The sequence below is a fragment of the Hipposideros armiger genome, unplaced genomic scaffold (genome assembly GCF_001890085.2).
Source record: "Hipposideros armiger isolate ML-2016 unplaced genomic scaffold, ASM189008v1 scaffold_13, whole genome shotgun sequence".
NCBI lineage: Eukaryota > Metazoa > Chordata > Mammalia > Chiroptera > Hipposideridae > Hipposideros > Hipposideros armiger.
Window position 1 is genome coordinate 3,952,567 of NW_017731363.1, and position 17,717 is coordinate 3,970,283.

A 17,717-nucleotide genomic window follows, 5' to 3' on the forward strand; every position below is an offset into this window, starting at 1 on the left:
ATCACATTGTGTGTTCACCACCCAGAGTCAGTTCTCTTTCCATCACCATGTATTTGATCCCCTTTACCCTCATCTACCATCCCCTCCCCACTTACCCTCTGGTAACTACTAAGCTATTGCCTGTGTCTATGAGTTTTGTTCCTTCATTTGTTTTTCTTGTTCTTTCGTTGTTTTCAGTTTCATATACCACTTATCAGTGAAACCATGTTTCTCTACTTTTTCTGTCTGACTCATTTCACTTAGCATTATAATCTCAAGATCCATCCATGTTGTCACAAAGGGCACTATTTCATCTTTTCTTATGGCAGAATAGTATTCTATTGTGTATATACACCACATCTTCTTTATCCAATCATCTATCGAAGGACACTTTGGTTGTTTCCATATCTTGGCCACCATAAATAAAGCTGCAGTGAACATTGGCGCACATATATCTTTATGGATAAATGTTTTCAGATTTTTTTGGCAGATACCCAAGAGAGGGATTGCTGGGTCATATGGCAGTTCTATTTTTAATTATTTGAGGAATCTCCACACTGCCTTCCATATTGGCTGCACCAATCTGCATTCCCACCAAAAATGCTTTTTATTATGATGCAACGTTGCTGTGTGATCCTGTTTAGCACTTTTAATCTTTTTTTAATTAAAAAAAATTATTATTATTATTTTTTAGCTGAGCCATTCTACCACCTGTTGGCAGCTCAGCTCGGGCCGGGAATTGAACCGGCAGCACTTTTAATCTTAAATTCCACTTTGTCTACTATTAATATTTGAATTTTTGCTTTCTCTTTGTTGCATTTATCTTGTTTTAAACTTTCCTTTATCAATTTTTTCATGTTTCTCACAAACTGTATGTGTAACTGAGTTTGTGTTTAATGTAGTTTGATTATTTTGGTATTTTAAAGGGAGAATTTAATCCATTTACATTTAATGTAACAGCAGATATTTTTGAAATTTTTTCTTCTATTCTACTTTGTTTGCTGTTTATTTCACTTTGTTTCACCCTTTTTTTTCTTTGTGCTGTTTTGGTGAAATTTTCTTTTTTATTGTTGTTTTCTTTGACATTTTTAGTTTGCTTTTCTATTCACTAGTGGTTATCTTCCCAATGTTGACATTTTAAATAAATAACATGCGTGTGTTTCTTAAATAGCTATAACTGTATTCTTCCAACATTATCCTCTCTCTCCTCCAGTAAGATAAATGTATTTATTTCCACACTTTCCCATGTATGTCCCACATTCAGATGAGATTTGTAGAGAATTTTACTTTTCTCCCTTCACCTCCCCTGCAAATCCTAGCTATTGCTCACACCATATTTTTAGTTCTTTGTGATTATTAGGTTTTCCTTCATAGTATGCCTTTTCTATTTCTAGAATCCTTGCTTAGTACTTAAATGCAAGTTCCACATTATCACTGTTGATTTATATTTAATTATACACTGCAAGGTTCATTGTTCACATTTGTATTCTTTCCTCTTGGTCTTTCCCTGGTTTGAGGCTTTCTCTTGTTACTGCTGGTGTTTGGTTAGAATATTTTCTGGAGTGTTTTCCTCTATGGTACATGTGGGCGCTATATTCTCTGAATGCAAGCTCCTTGAATGCAAGGACTTTGTATTGTTCACTTCATTGTTTCTAGCACCTAAAACTGTCTCTAATTCATAAAAAGCAATCAATACATGTTCATTTTTTGTGGTATTAGATCACTACATGTTCACATATGTCTTTCTTCCACCCTGAAGAACAGTTATGTTGTTGTCAGTATTTGGTCCTTTATACATATGATTTTCTGTCACCCTGAGAGGTTAATGATGTCTTGGCCAATATAGAATTCTTGGTGCATAGTCTTTTCTCCCCCCCTTTAAAGGGTGTGTGCTGCTGAAGTGAGCATCCTTTTCCCCTTTTAATTTGTAGATTTTATTCCACTATCTTCTGCCTTCCACTACTGCAGATGAGGAATCTGATGCCAGGATGATTCTTTTCCTTTTGTATTTGTTCTTTCTGTCTGGCAGCTTCTAAGACATTTAACAGGTAATAGGGATATCTTTTCCCCATCAGTTATGCCTAGGAGTCATAAGCCCTTTCAAACTGCTGGCTGAAGTCTCTTTTTAACCACAGAAAAGCCCCTCTCTTGTTTATGTAATTATTGCCTCTTCTCCATATGTTCCTTTTTCCTGATTCTGGAATGCTTATTATTGGCATATTAGTTATCTTGGCTCTGAATTCTAATCTCTTACTCATTCCTCATGATTTCCATCTTTTGCCTTTTGCTCTGTGTGAGAGATTTTTCATCTGCTTGCTCTTTCAGGTCAGTAATGTATTTTCCAACCGTTCTTTCTCTTACTTAGCTGTTATCTATTGATATTTAAATAGCACATTTTAAATATCAAGAATTATTAAGTTTTTGTTCTTTATTTTATGGTCCTCTTATTATTTTTAAAATAAAGTCTTGTCTCCTCCAGCAGTCCTGTCTCATTAGCGGACAAGACTTTAGCGGATCTGATTGGTCTGCCTTTTTCTGGTTACTAGATCCCTTAAGTACTAGATCATTTCCATTTCCCATTTTCTGCTTAAGCTAGGTTAGACATTTTGTAGTTGGAGGCACAACAGTTTCTTCTCCTGCATCAAGAGTATGAGAGGAGGTTTCTATGTTCCTAAGTGTCCCTAAGTACAAGTGTTAATGTTCTTTTAGCTCCAGAGATACGGAAGAAGTTCCTCTATGCTTTTTCTAGTAAGATCCAGGCCCCTCTTCCCCAACCAGGACCACACACATGCTCCGAGGCAGGGTCTCCCCTTAATCAAGGGATCCACAGGTCCCATCAGGCCTAGTTCTTCCATGTCCTCACCCCAGGGCTCTCTGCTGCTGCTCCTCTAGCTCTCTTCAGGGGTGGACACCCCACAGAGCCTATCATCTCCAGCACCCCTCAGACTCTTCCAGCTTACTCATCCCAGACAGCGGAAGGCTGGGGAAAGGAAGAGTATCAGAGATGCAGAATCCTTTCCTTTTTCTTTATGTTTTGGTGAGCAATAGCCTATAGTTTGCAACTGGCTCATGTTATCTAAGCCCAGTGTCAATAAAGTTACATGAATTCATGTATAAGAAAATGTAAAATAATGGGACCTTAAAATTAGAAATAACATGAAGGTCATAACAAAATGAATCTCTTAATTTGTATGGTGCTTTATAGTTTTCATGCAATTTTATCCACACAGTCTGATTTGAGTTCCAAAGTAGCCCTGTGTGCTAAGTATGGAAGTCACCCCCATTTTACAGATGAAGAAACTACAGTTCATAAAGATTAAATAACTTACCTAAGATGGGCCGGCTGAGTGGCTCAGTTGGTTAAGAGCTCGCTCAAGAGTTTGAGCTCTGAGCAACAGCGGTTCGAGTCCAGCCCGAGCTGAGCAGCCACTGAGCTGCCAATAGGTAGCAGGATGGCTCAGCTAAAAAAAAAATAATAATAACTTACCTAAGGACACATGGGTAATAGTGGAGCTGGACTAAAGAGTAAGTCTTATTTCTGGTCCAGAACACTATGCCACTGTTTGCTTGTTTGTTTCCAATTGCCTTTAGAACACATTACATTGCATAGTAATTTCTGGAATCCCTAAGTTATATATTGTAGCCTGTATTATATTTTTGCAACTATTTCTGTTATATTGATGTGAACAATTTAAATGTATATAAATACTACGATGGTGAGTATAAAGTAATAAGATTTTCTTACATCATTTGAAATCTAACAAAAGAGGAATTTGAAGATAGTTTGAAAACGGTTAATATAACTAGAGTATGTGTATTATTTCTTGAAGGTAACTTTTTTGAAGGAGGACATATATTTGGTATATGAGTACTTAAAATTTTCTCTTTGTAGTTTTGAAACATTTGAATTTATCTTACTATGCAAAAACGTGCACTCAACCATTTCTCTACCAGGCATGACATGCCTGAGAGGCATAACATGTTTATTTTATCTTAGACTTTAGTAATACAGAAGCAAATGAATTAATAGCTTTTATAAAGACCAGACCTTTGTCCTGATCCCAGTTCTTTTTCATGCTAACACTGTGTTTAAAAGTATTATCTCATACTCAGGAGTGGTAATCAAAATATTTGACAACCAATATGGCCGGTCAGTGAGCAGTGAGAGCAGACGCTGGCTATCAGTGCCTGGTGTGGTTGTATCAGAGTGTACAGGTGGGATATTAGCCCTGCTCACAGTTACATGGTGCCTTGCACTTCCCTGGGTATTTTCGTATCCATTGTCTCATTTGATCTGGGGAAGGGGATATAGTGTCATCCCTTTTTTGTGAATTGAGGGACTCACAGCCCAGAGAAGTTAAACATAGGGCCCCTTAGAATGGAAGACTTTTGTCTTTTAGTTCAGTGTTCTTCCTTGGGTAGAAGGAAGAGAAGTGAGCAGCCATTTTTGATAGGACAGATATCAGCTCCTTTCAGAGAAAACTCATATTAGGTGGTGGGTAGAATGAGTAAACCCTATTCCCCCAGAATCTTCCTGTCCCAAGCTAACTCTTCACTTCCGAGCCCCTTGTAGGAGACGCCTGCCCTGGAAGAGTGAAACCAAAGCAATTGAGCAGATTTTTCCCAATGGAAGAACTAACTCAGCCTCTTTCTCCATGTTCACAGGGACATTAAATACAAAGCCTTGCTGTAAAAGTACATTCTTTTAACTGCTTGTTTCCCCCTTCTCCTCTTTCCACAGAATGGTCTCCCCTCAGGAAACGACCCATATATTTTTAATGGTGATTTTGTAGATCGAGGAAGTAATTCCATAGAGATCCTAATGATCCTGCTTGTGAGTTTTCTTGTCTACCCCGAAGACGTGCTCTTGAACAGAGGAAACCATGAAGATTTTTTGATGAATGTGAGGTAACTTAGGCCTTCAGATTTCCTCTTTTGTTTCCCATTATGGAAAATGCTGCCATGTTTAGTTCCTAGCAGAGAGTTAGAGGTGACTGTAGAGAAGTAGGGTTGAGGGGAATCTCAAGGAAAAATCGCAATTCTTTACCCATATCTACAACCCCCAGTCTTCTACTGAGTGAGTATACGTTGTTCTGAAGTCCCCTTCCTATCTTTTCTTCCAGTTCTGTTCTTCCTTATCCCTTCTATTATGTTTTTTCTCTTCTTCCCAAGCCCACCCTACACACAGTCCAAATTGTGTGCTGGGTAGATGTGTTAGGCCAGGTTCAGAGGTGTGGTAGGTTCTATGAGCAGGCTGAGATGGAATCATTCTTTTGCTACTCTTTTGGCTGTCTCAGATGTTGTTTCGGAAACTAGTACTGTGTTTTTCACTGATGTGTATATTTTTATGATATGGTAATTGCTTCTGGCATAGTTGTTCATAAACATATTTGAGAACAGCTGTAACATAGCATTTCAGCTATCTGACTCACTGGAGATTTGAGGAATAAAGATTGGTTAAATGGTTTACCCATTTTTGTTGAAAGGCATAGTAGGTGACAAATGTTCTGTTTTCCCTTCTTTCTGCTTCTTCCCCCCTCTTTTTCTCCCCCTTTTCTTCCTCCCTCTTCACCCTCTTTCCTCTCTTTCCTTCTTTTCTTTCTTTTATTACTTGTTTTATGAAAAACAGGAACCAGTTTGTTCTAGGGCAGTAGAAGGCATGGAATGTTTCATGCTTTTGGTCCTGGGCCCTTGGGTGCCTTGATCAAAGCTCAGCAACCGATTAGTTTTGTCCTTTGGGCAGTTTTGGCACCTGGCCAGAGTACAGAGTTTCTAATTCTAATTCTTAGGTGTAGAAGCGAATGCTAAGACTGTGAAGAAAAAGATTCCAAGACTATTATCAGAGGCCCATTATATATAATATAGCTCAATACGTTTATTTGGGCATGCCATTTATCCTTTCATTTATTCAGTGAGCCAATCATATTTATTTAGTGCTACAGTGGTTAATGAAAGAGACATGGCCCCTGCCCTCATAGAGTTTACATCTAGCAGGCAAGACACACACTGAGCAGGTTTTCCAAATGTGATGATTTTGTACAGTGAGGACCCAACCTGTCTGAATGGTGACAGAAAGTTCACCCATGGAAGTATGGCATTAGCCTGAGACCTGGAGGATGAATTAGGCAATCAAGAGAAGGCCATGGTGTTCCACAGTAAGGGGACAACTTACGCAGAGCTTAAGACAAGACTTTTTAGACTTGAAAGAAGTTCAAGAGGGCAGGAGCATAGACTGAGGGAGGGGATGATGTCTGATAGGGCTGGAGACATAAAAAATGGTTGGATAATGCAATGGAATTTGGACTTTCTTTCAAGGTCAACAGAAAGTCATTGAGAAGTACCATAAAATTTGTGTTTTAAAATGCAGCAGGAAGAGTGATTTGGAGAGGGGCAAGAGTGGATATGGGGGGGCCAGTTAAGACGTAGTTGAAGAGATAGATGATGGATTCTCACTTAGGCTAGGGTGGTAGGGACAGAGATGCAAAGAAGTAGATAGATTCAAGAGGAGTTTAGGCAGTGATGATTTTAGACCTGGTAATGTGATATGGGGACTTGAAAGAGGAAAGAATCAAGGATAACCTCTAGGTTCTGGGCTTGAGTCTGGGGGTACACAGCATCATACACTGATATTGGGAACATAATAGAAGGAGAACATTGAAATGAGAGAAGATGATGAGTTCAATTTGGGGTAAGCTGATTGAGGTGCTATTAAATAGGCAGTTGAGTATACATGTCCAGAACTCAGAAATGAAGTGCGAGGGGCCGGCCGAGTGGCTCAGTTGGTTAAGAGCTCTCTCAAGAGTGCGATCTCTGAGCAACAGCAGTTCAATGCCTGGCCTGAGCTGAGCTGCCGCTGAGCTGCCAACAGGGGGCAGGATGGCTCAGCTAAAAAAAAAAAAAAAGAAAGAAACGAAGTGCAGCTGGAGCATTTTCCTCCAGTATTGGCACATATTGGGTTGTTGGAAAAGTCATGACGTATTTTTGCAACGAAAAACGTAGAAAATATATGTCATGACTTCTCCAACAACCCAATAGATAGCAACTGAAGCCCTGGGCAAGGATGAGATTGCCAAGAGAGAAAGTGAAGAGAAGGTCTGAAGGAACATCAGCATTTAAGGCTAGGTGGAGGAGAACTTGCAGAGGAGATTCACAATAGCAAGAAAGGTAGGAGGAAAACCGGGAGAGTTTACTGTCCGGAATCCAAGAGAAGAAATGTTTTCCAGGGGGACTGTGTAGTTAAATGTATTTGGTGTTTCAGAAAGGGCAAGGAAGATGAAGCCTGCCAGGTGTCCATTGGATTTAACATGGACACCTTTGGTGAGTGCAGGACTGAATTCATCTCAGAAAAGATAATGTTACACTGTAGAAGCCTGACATGACATGATTTGCATGGAAACCTAGGGTGAGTATGTTGAGTTCCAACTTCACCATGTTGGGTCTGAAGGGTAGATACTATTATGCTAAGGCAAGGAAAAGTAATTGAAAAAAAATTCCATTGTTAAATCTCCCTCAGCGACTGCTATTTGGGCTTTAAAATTCCTGACACTTTCTATTAAAACCTTCAGTACCATTACATGAGCTATATCAGAGAGAGTAAGTATAAAGAGCTAACTCGTTTATCTTCTAGGCTTTTCTTTGTCTTTGTTCAGTCTTTCTTTCTCCCCCTATAATTCATATACTAAAAGATATAGGAGGTCTGAGAAACTCTATAAATGAAAAGCATTCTCCCACACAGCTTCCCCCAACTGCCACAGCACACTTCTCTGAATACACAGCAGAATTGACACAACCTGTGCTTACCACATATTTTTTAAGTTGTCTTGTGATTGTTTTATGAAAATATATCTTCTTCCCCCAACTATACTACAAGCTCCTTAAGGGTTGGGACGAAGTCTCTGGTTGGTGGCTTTTTTTTTTTTTTTAGCTGAGCCATCCTGCTACCTGTTGGCAGCTCAGCGGCTGCTCAGCTTGGGCTGGACTCGAACCGCTGTTGATCAGAGCTCAAACTCTTGAGCGAGCTCTTAACCAACTGAGCCACTCGGCCGGCCCTGGTTGGTGGCTTTCTTTCCCATCATGCCCAGCAAACACTTGGTTAAGTAATAGTCAGTTCCAACTAAAGTCTAGTGTCTTGAGTTGTTGGTATTCGTGATAGTGAGATGTCAAGGCCTCCCCTTTTTGCATGACTCTTGTAAGAGGAGGAATTATCAACATTTAATTAAATATTTTAAATTCCATTTTTTTTCAGGTATGGCTTCACAAAAGAAATCTTGCGTAAATATAAGGTAAGACTCATATGCCTTTTTTTTGTATTCTCTTTGCTGTCTATACATAGAAGTAAAAAGGAGCCTTCAGGAAAGGTGATGGGTGAACTAGTCAGAATCCATACCAATAAAATAAGAGCACAGCAGGAAGCCCTGGCCATGGTAGAGGCTTAATTTTCTTCCTGAACTGAACCAAGCTTTTTCATTGTGACTTTTGTGTAAATTTCAGATATAAACGTATTCCATTGTTTTAAAGGTACCTTGGATTTTGTTTTATTTGGGCATGGTAAAACATGCAGACATGAAAATGGCTGTCATGAACAAAGAGGGTTTTACTCACAGTTACCTAGAAACAGGAGGCACAGCACACCACATTGGGGGCACATGGGGAAGACCAGGGTTGGTCAGAAGGTAGAGGGAGTGAGGGGAAACCGTGGGCAAGAGCCTTTATTGTGATTTCCAGGGGAAGGAATGCCCCATAAACGAGGTGGTTGGGGGCGTGGGCTCTGGATTGGTTTGCATATGAAAGGCAATTTTACTTTGCATATGAAAAGCAAGTCATTTACTATCTCTAGGAATTAGCTAGTCCTGGGAGGGGTAGTCTCTCCTCCAGGGTCATCAAGGCTCCAAGATGTCCAAGTATTAAAAATGTAGGATAAAAAGACATGATTAATATATGCTAGTGGGTTAGTGACGCCCTTGTTGACTTCCTTTGGGTGGTGTTTTTTGTCCACACATTGGGACTATTCAATAAACTTGAACCTATCCGAAAAAGGAAACTTACTCAAGTTCTTACTTTACAGATACATGGAAAGAAAATCTTACAAGTCTTGGAAGAAGTCTATATGTGGCTCCCAATTGGTACAATCATTGACAGTAAAGTCCTGGTCATACATGGTGGGATATCCGAGTCCACAGACTTGAATTTACTCCAACGTATAGAAAGAAACAAAGTAAGAGGAATGTTTACATGAATCCTGTCTCAGAGATTTATATGGGGATGTATACCTTCTCTTTTCATTTATTATTGTGTATTTGTGTTTTTAGTGGTTATTGTAACTCTGAAAAGATTAGTACAACTTTTAAGAAAACCTGTGATTGTATGATAAAGAATTAAATGGGTAACTTCTATATAGGGGAAAAATTTTTTTAAATTCATGATGAAAGTGGGAAAATAAGAAAATGTTGGCGTTTCATATAGTTTCTAAAAGTGAAAAATCCTGATTTTTAAAAATTAAAATCTCTAATTAATTTATATTGTGGTGAAATATACATAACATAAATTTACCACTTTAACCGTTTTTAAGTGTACAGTTCAGTGACATTAAGTACATTCACATTGTTGTGCAACCATCACCACTATCACCACCATCCATTTCCAAAACTTTGTCTTCCCAAACTGAAATTCTATACCCACTAAACACTAACTCCCCATTCCCCCTGCCCCCCAGCCCCTGGCAACCTCCATGTTACTGTCTGTCTCTATCGATTTGACTACTTTAGGTGCCTCATATAAGAAGAATCATACAGCACTTTATTTCTGAATTGATGTGCTTTCCCTTGTAATATACTCCAAATGGTTCAGTGTGATTTTGGGGGAAGCATTTTAAACCTAAACAATCATACTAAATACAACAGAAGCAGAGCAGGCATGTGTATAAAACCCCTGAGGGAAGTGGCTATGTGGGGTCTGTGAAGCTCCCATACTTTGTGACAGGCTCCTCTGACTGGGCCTTGCAGAGCGACTGCAGTTGTCTTCCTCCTGTACCAGAGCCCAGCCAAGCCTCCACATCAGGGACATAAGGGGTGCCACATGGGCATGAGGACCAGTAGCAGCTCTGGAGCTAGATGATCAGATATGGTCCTAGTGAGAAACCCGAACCCTTACACCTCCAGACTGATAATCAGCTTCCAACCGATCTAGGCAAGTGGGGTCTAGAGCCGGAATTTACTTTGATATAGACAGAAAGGGGACCCCTATTCACCTTGAGTTGTGGGAGCCCTTATACCTTTATACACGTGTGAATAATAATATTGTTGCTAACTTCTCATCTTTTTATTTTATTTATTTATTTTTAATTAATTTATTTTTTATTGTTAGTTTCAGGTGTACAGAACAATGCAATAGTTACCCTTTTCACCCTTCGCACAGAAACAACCCCCCTCCCCCATCTACTGCCCTCCCACCCCCGATATCATGCTTATCTATTACAATTCCATTGACTCCATTCCCACACTCTACTCCACGTCCCGTGACTATATGTATATATAATTATAGTTGACATACATTATTATTCAACATCAGCTTCAGAAATACAGTGCGGTGGTCAGGCCTCTACACCGACTATGAAGTGGAAACTTCTCATCCTTTTAATGTCAGCTTAGATATAGCCCTCCTCTGCAAAGCCTTCCACGACATGCAGACTATATCAGGTCCCCTTCTTTCTGCTCTCAAGCCCCTTGTACATATCCTTCATAGCAGTTCCCGAAGTTGAATAAGGATTGTGGTACCATTTGTTTACTGTCCTCCCCTGCTTCTCTAGTTCACTGATGTAACCCCTGCACCTGTGATGTAGTAAGTACTTAATTAACATTTGTTGACTATCTCCTAAGAGATGTGAGACCAAAGCAGGGCAAACCCAAGACAAAACTGGATAAAAACTTCTTTACAACCCTTTTCCTGATTCTGTGGCGATTTTACATAGCCCCCTTCCCCGCCTCACCCAGTGAGGACCATACTTCATGGTTTACACCTGTTGTCTTGGTGTAATTGTTAATAGCACCTCCCTTGACTTTTCAGAAAGTATCCCAGTTGCAATAAATTTTAATTTAAGGCCGTCCCTAGTTTAAGGCATCTTTCTCATGATATCAGCAAATAGTGAATAAGACATTTCGATCAACATGAGATAGTCAGTGTTAACATAATGAGTAGATATGATTCTAGCCAAGAGCTAGGGAACATGATGTTTTTGTCAGTCAAATATTGGCAAGCACATGGCAGGAATGAGACACTCCACCACCGCCTGCCTTATGACAACAGCACTGATCAGCTATGGCAGTTACTACCAATTGATCAGATTGCAAACTTTCCCTTTGCTGAGGTTAGCCTGAGCAGGTAACCTCTCTAGGATTTTGGAGATACTAGGATTGTGTCTCTAGAACGCCCATCACTATCTCTGTGGAGGCCCCAAATTGAGAGCCACCTTGACCTAGTAAACACCACAAGGCTCTGACATCAGATAGCTGTAGCTAGCTGTACATCCTGCATCTGCCACTTCCTGGCCTGGTAACTGGGCAAGGTACTAAAGTTTTCTAAGCTGCAGTTTCCACACCTAGACATTGAGGCTAAAAATACCTACCATATTGAATTATTGGGAGGATTAAATATAATTACCTAGATGAAGAAAACAGCATCAAGTAAGCTCTGAACATAAAGCTCTCTTCTCCAACTTTCTCCTTTTTCCCCTGATACTTAGAACTGAGGTTTGAATTTCAGTCACCGAGACAGACCCCGGGGAGAAATTTGTGGGCCAGGAATTTTCCCAGGATACCTCAAATTTCATGCCCTTTGGGGATCACTGTTCCACCTACTCATAAGATGGGTTTTAAAGATAGAAATTTGACTTGTATATTTTTTATGTCTTCTACCCCCCTAGAGTGAGGTTGAACTGGCAGCACATACTTGTTGTATTAAATATAATTGAGCTGTGATGAAAGTAGTAGATTCAAGCTGTTGGAACTCTACCAGATGAGATACAAAAGTAAATTTTCAAGTCCAATTTTATAAGTCCCACTATCCCATCCCTTAGGGCCCTCCAAGTGTAGGGTGACCATGCTTCCTGGTTTATACCTGTTGTGGTGGTATAATTGTTAATTGGGGAGGGGGAGGGTTGGGGGGAACCTGATGACAACCTCCATTCTAGGTTCACTCAAAGGATTTTGTAAGGTGGGCAGGTTGCGTGTGGGTGGCCAATGCAGAGGGACAGAGAAAGAAGATTCTATAAGGCCAAGAATCTGGTTCAGTATTCTTCAAACTCCCTGGCAGGGGGTGTGGGAAGGGATGGCTAGTAGGACCCCCAGAAGAAAATGATGGTGTGCTGCCTTAGGGAGTGACTAGGGCCAAGCATCCTGATTCCAAGTGTCCTTGAAAGCAGCAGAGCCACACATAATTAAGAGATCATGTGGCCTCGCCCAATGAGCTTATCAAAGCTGTGTGGACACAAGTCCTGAGTATCCTCCCAGAATATTCTGCTCTGCCTAAAACCTGGGGACATTTGCTGGGGGAGATGGGGAGGGTAGGTTGTGAACTCATTCATAATAACTGGGATTGAATTTCCAACCATCTCAATGAGATAGGACCTCAGAACACAATTCAATTTTTATTTTTGAGAATAAAGGTAAGATTTCATATACAGCCTAGTTTATGGAAGAAACTAAGGGCCTACCACAGAGAACTGTTCCTCACTGAACTAAGACCACCAATATAACAAGTATTGTTTCAAATTGTGTTGTATAAGGGTAGGATGCTGCAAAGAATCAAGTATAAAATTATAGTCTCAGCTCATGTCTTGTTGTGGAGACCACTTCATATATGGTATGGAGGCCTGACCACCGCATTGTATTTCTGAAGCTGATGTTGAATAATACTGTATGTCAACTATAATTATATATACATATAGTCACGGGACGTGGAGTAGAGTGTGGGAATGGAGTCAATGGAATTGTAATAGATAAGCATGATATCGGGGGTGGGAAGGCAGTAGATGGGGGAGGGGGTTGTTTCTGTGTGAAGGGTGAAAAGGATAACTATTGAATTGTTCTGTACACCTGAAACTAACAATAAAAAAAATAAATAAATAAATGTAAAAAATTATAGTCTCAGGTTATACAACGGAATGTAGAAGGGATTCTTGTAATTGGCATACTATCAAAAAGACATTTTATTTTCCAAAGAAATGCATCACCATTCCCCCCCCCCAGGATTAGAGAACATCATTAATTACTAGCAGGGTCAGATTGAGACCACATTGCATTTAAGTTGAAGAGCTTCCATAGTTTTCAAGTTATGTCCCCTTTGAGGACTTTCCTGGACACAGATGTACTTTCTCTCATTTCTCCAGGAAAATATGACAAAATGAAAAGCAGCTAGTCTCCCAAGAAATATTTCTGAGCCCAAAGCCTGTTGATTCCCTCTTAGCCCCTTTTATAGATAAAGGCTCAGAGGGAGACCAGCTTTTTCCGTAGCATCTTCCATTTCCTGTAATGATGCCTCAGAATATGTCTAGCACTGACAGCTGTGCCTCTGGGGTCCCTTAGAAACTCTAATAGGAAACTTGCCCTGTAGGGTGATGTCTCTAGTTGAAAAATGTACAAACAGAATTTAACAGCTAACTTTATAAAGATTGGTGGATCATTAGGTGAGTGAGGGAGGTGAGATGGAAAAGGTGACCATGTGTTTTCATTGGGTTGATGTACAACAATATAGACAGAATAGCAACTGGGACTAAAATTTCTGCATTCAGCTCACCAAGCATAGGGTTTGGCTAAAGCATGCATTTTTTTATAGATGAGGTCTGTGCTGATGCCACCAATTCCAGTGCATGAAGACTATGGTACTGAGTTGAAGAAAAATAAAGCAGGCATGCTTCGGGGAGTCAAAGCAAGCGAATCTCTTTCTCAACAATTAGCAAAGCATGAACGGGAACAGGTAGGTGATCAAACTGTTTACCAAAGTGGCAAAGAAGATGCAGCATAGATGATGCTGTCCCTTATAATACAGAGATAAAAAGTGACTTAACTTTTATAAGCATATCATATCCTTCTCTCTGAATTCATCACAATATTTTTAATAGCATTATTGCGACATAATCCACATACCATATAATGTACTCATTTAAAGTATATAATTCAGTGGTTTTTGGTATATTCACAATGTTGTGTAACTATCACCACAATCTAATTTTAGAACATTTTCATCACCTAAGAAAGAAACTCCATACCTATTACCAGTCACTCCCCAACCCTCCCTATCCCCGGCTCCTTCGCTCCCTGCAGCCTTAGGCAACCACTAATCTACTTTTGGTCTTTATAGATTTGCCTTTTCTGAACATGTTATAGCAATGGACCCATACAATATGTGATCTTTGTGTCTGACTTCTTTTACTCAGCCAGGGTAAAAGAATTTTTAGCCCTTTACATGTAGGTGTCTGATCCATTTTGAGTTAATATTTGTATATGGTTGAGGTAGGTGTCCAAATTCATTCTATTGCATGTGGATATCCAGTTGTCCCAGCACCATTTGTTAAAAAGACTATTCTCATAGAATTTTCTTGGCATCCTTACCAAAAATCAATTGACCATAAATATGAAGGTATATTTCCAGATTCTTAATTCTATTCCATGACCTATATGTCTGTCCTTACATCAATACTACAGAGTTTTGCTTACTGTAGCTTTGTACAAAGTTTTGAAACTGAGAAGTGTGAGTTCTCCACCTTTTTTCTTTTTCAAGATTTTTTGGGCTATTTTGGGTTCCTCGAATTTCCATATGAATTTTAGGACCAGCATGTCAATTTCTACCAAAACACAGCTGGGATCTTGGTAGTGATTGCCTTGAATCTGTGGATCAGTTTGGGTCCAATTGCAATCTTAGTAATATTACATCTTTAATTCCATGAACATGGGATGTCTTTCCATTTATTTACAACTTTAATTTCAAGCGTTTCATAATCACGTGCCCTGAGGCACTTGTTTTATTAATGTTATTCCTAATTTATTCCTAAGTATTTTCAATGCTACTGTAAATAGACTTGTTTTCTTAATTACATTTTGGATTGTTCATTGCTGGTGTATAGAAATACAATTGACTTTTATATACTGATCGCTTGTGAACTTTGATAAACTTATTTATTCTAATAGTTTTAGTGGATTCCTTGGGACTTTCTATATACAAGTGCATGTTATCTGTGAATAGAAATGACTTTATTTATTCCTATTCAATTTGGCTGCCTTTTATTTCTTTTTCTTCTTAGTTGCCCTGTCTAGAACCTTCCAGTCCCCTAGAAGTGGTTAGACGTCCTTGTCTTCCTCTTGATATTAGGGGGAAGCATTCATCTTTCACCTTAAGTATATTAGCTCTTTGTATATTAGCTGCCCTTCATCAGATTGAGGAAGCTCCATTCTGGGCCTGCTTTGTTCAGTGTTTTGTTTTGTTTTTATCACGAAAGAGAGTTGGATTTTGTTAAATGCTTTTTCTGCATCTATTAATATGATTATGTAGTATTTGTCTTTTATTCTATTAAATATAGTATATTACATTGATTGATTTCAAGTATTAAACCAGCCTCAAATTCGTGGGATAAATCCCACTTGGTCATGGTGTATAATCCACTTTATATATTGTTGGCTTCAGTTTGCTAATATTTTTTTGATGATTTTTGTATCTATATTCATAAGGGATATAGGTCCATAGTTTTCTTATGATGTCTTTGGTATTAGCATAAGATTGGCCTCATAGGGTGAGTTGGGAAGTATTATCTCCTCTTCTGTTTTTGGGAGGAGTTTGTGAAGGATTGATATTATTCTTCAGGTGTTTGGTGTAATTAATCAGTGAAGCCATCTGAGCCTGGGGTTTTCTTTTAGGAAGTTTTAAAATTATTAATTCAATTTTCTTTCTTACTGTAGTTCTATTCAGATTTTCTGTTTCTTCTTGAGTAATTTGTATCTTAGTAGTCTTGATAGTATGTGTCTTCCTTAGAATTTGTCCATTTCATCAATTTATCTAATTTATTTGCCTAAATTTGTAGAATTCATGTGTATTTATAAATTTACATATTAATAAATTTCTGTAAGATCAGTAGTGATGTCCCCTCTTTCATTCCTGATTTTAGTAACTTGAGTCTCTCTCTTTTTTTCCTTGATCAGTCTTGCTAGTGTTTGTCAATTTTATTGATCATTTCCAAGAGCCAACTTTTGGTTTTATTAACGTTTCTCTGTTGTTTTCTATTCTCTCCTTCATTTATTTCTGCTCTATTCTTTATTATTTCCTTCCTCTTGCTTGTTTTAGATTTGGTTTGCGCTTCTTTTTCCAGTTTCCTAAGGTGAAAGTAATGTCATTGATTTGAGATTTTTTTCTTTTGTGATAATGCTATAAATTTCCCTACACTTACTGCTTTAGCTCCATCCCATAAGTTTTGCTGTTGTGCTTTCATTTTTGTTCATCGCAAAGTACAATATTTCCTAACTTCCCTTGGAATGTCTTCTTTAACTCATGTGTTATTTAGGAGTGTGTTATTTAATTTCTGCATATTTGTGAATTTCCCATATTTCCTTCTCTTATTGATTTCTACTTGAATTCAGCTGTGGTTGGAGAACATACTTTACATGAGATTTAAATGCCGTTAAACCTGATTGAGGCTTTTTTTATGGCCTCACATATGGTCTGTCTTGGAGAATGCTTCATGTGCTCTTGAGAAGAAAATGTATTCTGTTCTTGTTGAGTGGAGTGTTTTATATATCTGCCTTTGAACATATTTATAACAGTTGCTTTGAAATCTTTGTCTGCTAAGTCAACATCTAATCTCCTCAAAGGCAATTTCTATTGCCTGATTGTTTTTCCCTGTGTATTTTTTTTCTTTGAATATATTATAATTTTTGTTGTTGTTGAAAACTGAACATTTTAGGTAATACATCATAGCAACTCTAGAGAGTTATTCCAGTGCTCTTCTGGGCTTGTTATTTGTGTTTTTGCTCGTTTATTTGTTTAGTGGCTTATCTGGACTAGTTCAGTGAAGTCTGTTCCCTCTCAGTGTGTAGCCTCTGATGTCACTGATCACAGGGTGCTGCCTTGGGCATGCACACACAGTTTCCCTGACTCCCAGGTTATGGTTGTAGTATCAGGGAGGCTCTTTTTGACTGTCTCTTTCCCTGGTTTCCACTTTAAGCTTTGGTACTTCTGCCTCTGTTTGTATCAGACCCAGCTATTGGCCTTCACTAATTGCTAGCCGATTGCATTATTGTTTTTAACAGTGCCCCGGGGCTCACAAATGGCTCCACAGTCTGATCCCCTTCAAGCTGGACTCCTTTGTAGGGGCAGGGTGTTGACAATATTTGAGGCTTATTCTGGCCCCAACAGGGCCCCTCTCATCTGTCCCATCCCCTCATTCTGTCAAACCTCTAGCTGGTCTGTTCTTTTTTTTTTTAAGATTTGTATTGGGGAATTGGGGGGATGGGAACAGTACAGGGGAATTGGGGGGAAGGGGAACAGACAAGTTGTTGTCGTTTTGTTCCTCAGTCTAGTTGTGGAGGACATTTCACTGGCCCAAGTTGGCACCATCATTGCACTCTTCCCGGGCGAGGCAGATCAGTCGCTGGCTTCTGGACGGCTGCTCACTGTGCCTGCTGGCCGCTCACGCTGGCTGCTGGCTGCTGGCTACACACGGTAGTCCATGGCAACCCACTGCAGCAGGGGCTGCAGCC

General features: G+C 39.3%; 1 protein-coding gene across 14 annotated transcripts in view; it reads left to right on the forward strand.

The window, feature by feature from the left end:
* Positions 1–17,717, forward strand: part of PPEF1 (protein phosphatase with EF-hand domain 1) — a 127,200-nt gene that overhangs the window by 74,238 nt on the left and 35,245 nt on the right. For all 14 annotated transcript variants that reach the window (XM_019667533.1, XM_019667471.1, XM_019667452.1 and 11 more), the window contains 4 exons: positions 4,721–4,887; positions 8,225–8,261; positions 9,044–9,193; positions 13,807–13,947. In XM_019667533.1, coding sequence (XP_019523078.1) covers positions 4,721–4,887; positions 8,225–8,261; positions 9,044–9,193; positions 13,807–13,947 — 495 coding nt within the window. The remainder of the gene's footprint in view (positions 1–4,720; positions 4,888–8,224; positions 8,262–9,043; positions 9,194–13,806; positions 13,948–17,717) is intronic.